The sequence below is a fragment of the Rhagoletis pomonella genome, unplaced genomic scaffold (assembly GCF_013731165.1).
Source record: "Rhagoletis pomonella isolate Grant_MI unplaced genomic scaffold, Rhpom_1.0 Rhpom_scaffold_00002, whole genome shotgun sequence".
Classification (NCBI taxonomy): domain Eukaryota; kingdom Metazoa; phylum Arthropoda; class Insecta; order Diptera; family Tephritidae; genus Rhagoletis; species Rhagoletis pomonella.
Genome location: NW_023458556.1, coordinates 84,887,098 through 84,890,054, shown reverse-complemented (window position 1 = coordinate 84,890,054; position 2,957 = coordinate 84,887,098). Strand labels below are relative to the sequence as shown.

At 31.7% G+C, this 2,957-nt stretch overlaps 1 protein-coding gene across 1 annotated transcript; it reads right to left on the bottom strand.

Moving 5' to 3' along the window:
• Positions 1–488, bottom strand: LOC118734133. The gene is made up of 2 exons (XM_036463844.1): positions 168–488; positions 1–99 (listed from the first exon to the last, which is right to left on the bottom strand). Exons 1-2 carry the CDS (start codon positions 450–452, stop codon positions 4–6), a joined length of 381 nt encoding a protein of 126 aa, XP_036319737.1. The 5' UTR covers positions 453–488; the 3' UTR covers positions 1–3.
• Positions 489–2,957: the final 2,469 nt, after the last annotated feature.

Below are 2,957 nucleotides of genomic sequence, written 5' to 3'. Positions count from 1 at the left end.
TGTTCAAATTACATGAGTGCAAAAGAACTTACTAACAAATGCAATAAGCGGAGTGTTAGTTGGAATTCTGCCCACAACTTCTTGCAGTGTTGTTCCAATCTGAAACAAGTAACAATTAAGGAAGTTGGTTGTTTATTGCATATGTACAAAAAGGTTCTTAATGTTACCTCAAAGATGTGGAATAAATAACTTTCATTTTCATTGAAGTATTTTAGAACACTTCGTATTATTATGTTTTCAGAGCATTCTTCTTTTTCGAAGTCTTTCTTAGTTTCCTTGTTATACATGGTTTCGAAAAACTTGAGTGTTAGGTCCTTGGATTCGTTAAAGTTTTTTAAAAAGGAATCTTCCTTAATTTTAGTCGATTGAAGAAAATGCTGAATCAAGCATTCTTCATGGAAAATGTATGGCCAGTTTTCTTTTATGGTAGCTATCGAAGGGACTGGATCCATTTCATTAAATTCTTTCCGTTGTAGTGGGAAACAATCCCTAATGTACATATAAAAATATCCCTCGAAAATTTTATTTAAAAATTGTAATGTAGTTGATTGATTTATCCTTATTAATACATATGTGTAAACTAAATGGTTCCATTTGAAAAGACAATCTTAACTAATAGCCAAATATAAATTTAGTTTAGTAAGTAGAGTGGAGTACTAAACTTACATTTTTTGAATTGTTTTCATGCAAATAGAGGAATATTAACACGAAATCGACACCTGAGAGGAAGATCGACGTATCCTTATCTCAGCACATTTTCAATACATATTCATTTGAGGTAGGTCGTTTTTGAACCGAAATCTGAAATAGGGCCTTCTTAAACCAAATTCTGGGATAGGGTGTTTTTCAATAAAACTCTGAAATAGGACGTTCTTCAATAAAATTCTGAAGTAGGGCGTTCTTGAAAAGTTTTCTGATATAGGGCGTTCTTGAAAAGTTTTCTGATATAGGGCGTTTTCGAACTGGCTGCCGAGATAGGTCGATCTTCCACTCAGGTGTCGAAATATGACTACTATTTTCTTATATAAAAAAATAATAAATGTGAAGTAAATACATATCGTCGCCCTTATGCCAGAAGCATGAATGTGCAAATTTATCAATTTTGAGTTATTGGGTTGACTTGATTAATCTTTGGATGTCCTATGTTATACCAAAACCCAGAATACAATGCGTACGCGGAAACCACATATTTCACAATGTCAATTACATGAATGCAGAGTTAAGTCTCGTAAAAAAATTCAAACTTGATTTTCCAAAATTTTAATTTCTACACATTCATGTTTCTGGCACGATATGTACTTGCCGATTTGTTTACAAAAATTATTTAAAAATCAGACGTCTCGGTTGCACAGCAAATCGGTTAATCGTTTCTGCAATTATTTCACATAGATTCTCTAAAACAAATTTTCGATGTAGGCTTAAAATGCAAAAACTTAAAGGTAAATTTTATAAGAAATTAAACTGACAATTTATGAAAACTAGTAGTAACCCCCGAAATTCAGGTGAATGCAGTAATTTAAGCATATGGGCAAATTTAAAAAATATGTACACTTTCAAAATAAAAATTTTAATTTTTAAATTTGTGAGCACACCTTTATTTTATATATCATTTTTTATTTATTTATTTATTTATTAATAGGCAATGTATTACACATCTAAGACCATGTCTTTTATAGTGCATCCGACGAAATAGTAACAAAATATTATTACATATACATACATATTAAAAAAACTAAGCTAAGTAGAATTGGAATAATAAATACATACAACAAAATTAATCTTAAATTACATTAGACACTAATAGTATACATAGGCAGGGTAGAGATTGTTAGAAAAGATAGTGGGAGAAAAAATAAAAAGAAGTAAAGAATTAAAAGATATTGCAACCACTTCCATAGCATTACAAATCATTGTACACGGTCAAAAATTTGGGTTTAATTTTTAAACCGCGCTGGGACTACTGCCTTTTTTAAACTTTTATAGTCTACTTTTTAAACCAGTCAAAAGTTTTACGCAATTTTTAATATATTCTGGTTTAAATTTTAGCCCAAAAAGTTCGTGGTTTAAAAATCAAACCAAAATGTTTTAATTCTGTTTCTAGATTTCAAATATAGAAAATTTGGTTTAAAATCTAAACCGAAATAGAATATGTTTGCACAACGAACTGTGGTGTTGATTCAAACTCAACATATGAAAGCACATTTACATGCGTGGCTGTAGCTGAGTGTGCAAAGGTGCTTGATACAATTGGTTGCTACCAAGGCTGTCCGGGTTCAATCCCAACCAGACGGAGCATGGAATTTAAGATTGTTTTTTTTTTATTCTTAATTATGAGAAAGTTTGGGTTTAACATTTAAACGGAATTGTTTAAATTCTAAACTCAACATATGTGCTCTCTTTTTTTTAAACTTGGAAGGTTTGTATTTGAAACTGAATTTAGTTTGGTCATATATGTAGTCCAAAAAGTTTAAAATTAAAACCGAAATTTTTAACCGTGTAGTAATTGTATATTACTGCTTTGTAGTTCCTTAAATTTAGTGCAGACTTGGTAGATTCCGGCAGAGAGTTCCAAAGCCTCGCAGCGTTAATGAAAAACATTCTAGAAGATGGTAAAAGGGTGTATCTTGGGATAAGAAGGCTATGATGTCGACTAGACTTGGTCAGTCGCAACTTTTCATACAAATAATTTGGAGATTGCAACGCAAGCAATCTATATAAAAATATACAGTTCCTCGCAGCAAGATAGTTCTCGATACTGCACCCCAGGATTTTATTCTTCCACAGGGAGATATGATCAGATTTGTTTAGTCCATAAACATATCTAGTAAGGTTATTGAACGCAACATTGATTTTGTAGGAGGAGATAGAGTCGAGTTTACTGTATACAGTCTCAGAGTACGTAATGAGGGACACTATGAGTTGCTTAGCCAACTTGCGCCTGGTATCTTGTGGTGTAA

Excerpts from the sequence above, each read along its gene's own strand:
- LOC118734133 (XM_036463844.1), bottom strand. The coding sequence starts at position 452 with ATGGATCCAGTCCCTTCGATAGCTACCATAAAAGAAAACTGGCCATAC. Across the intron at positions 100-167 it reads ATTTATTCCACATCTTTGAG|ATTGGAACAACACTGCAAGA; the intron begins GTAACATTAAGA and ends TACTTGTTTCAG.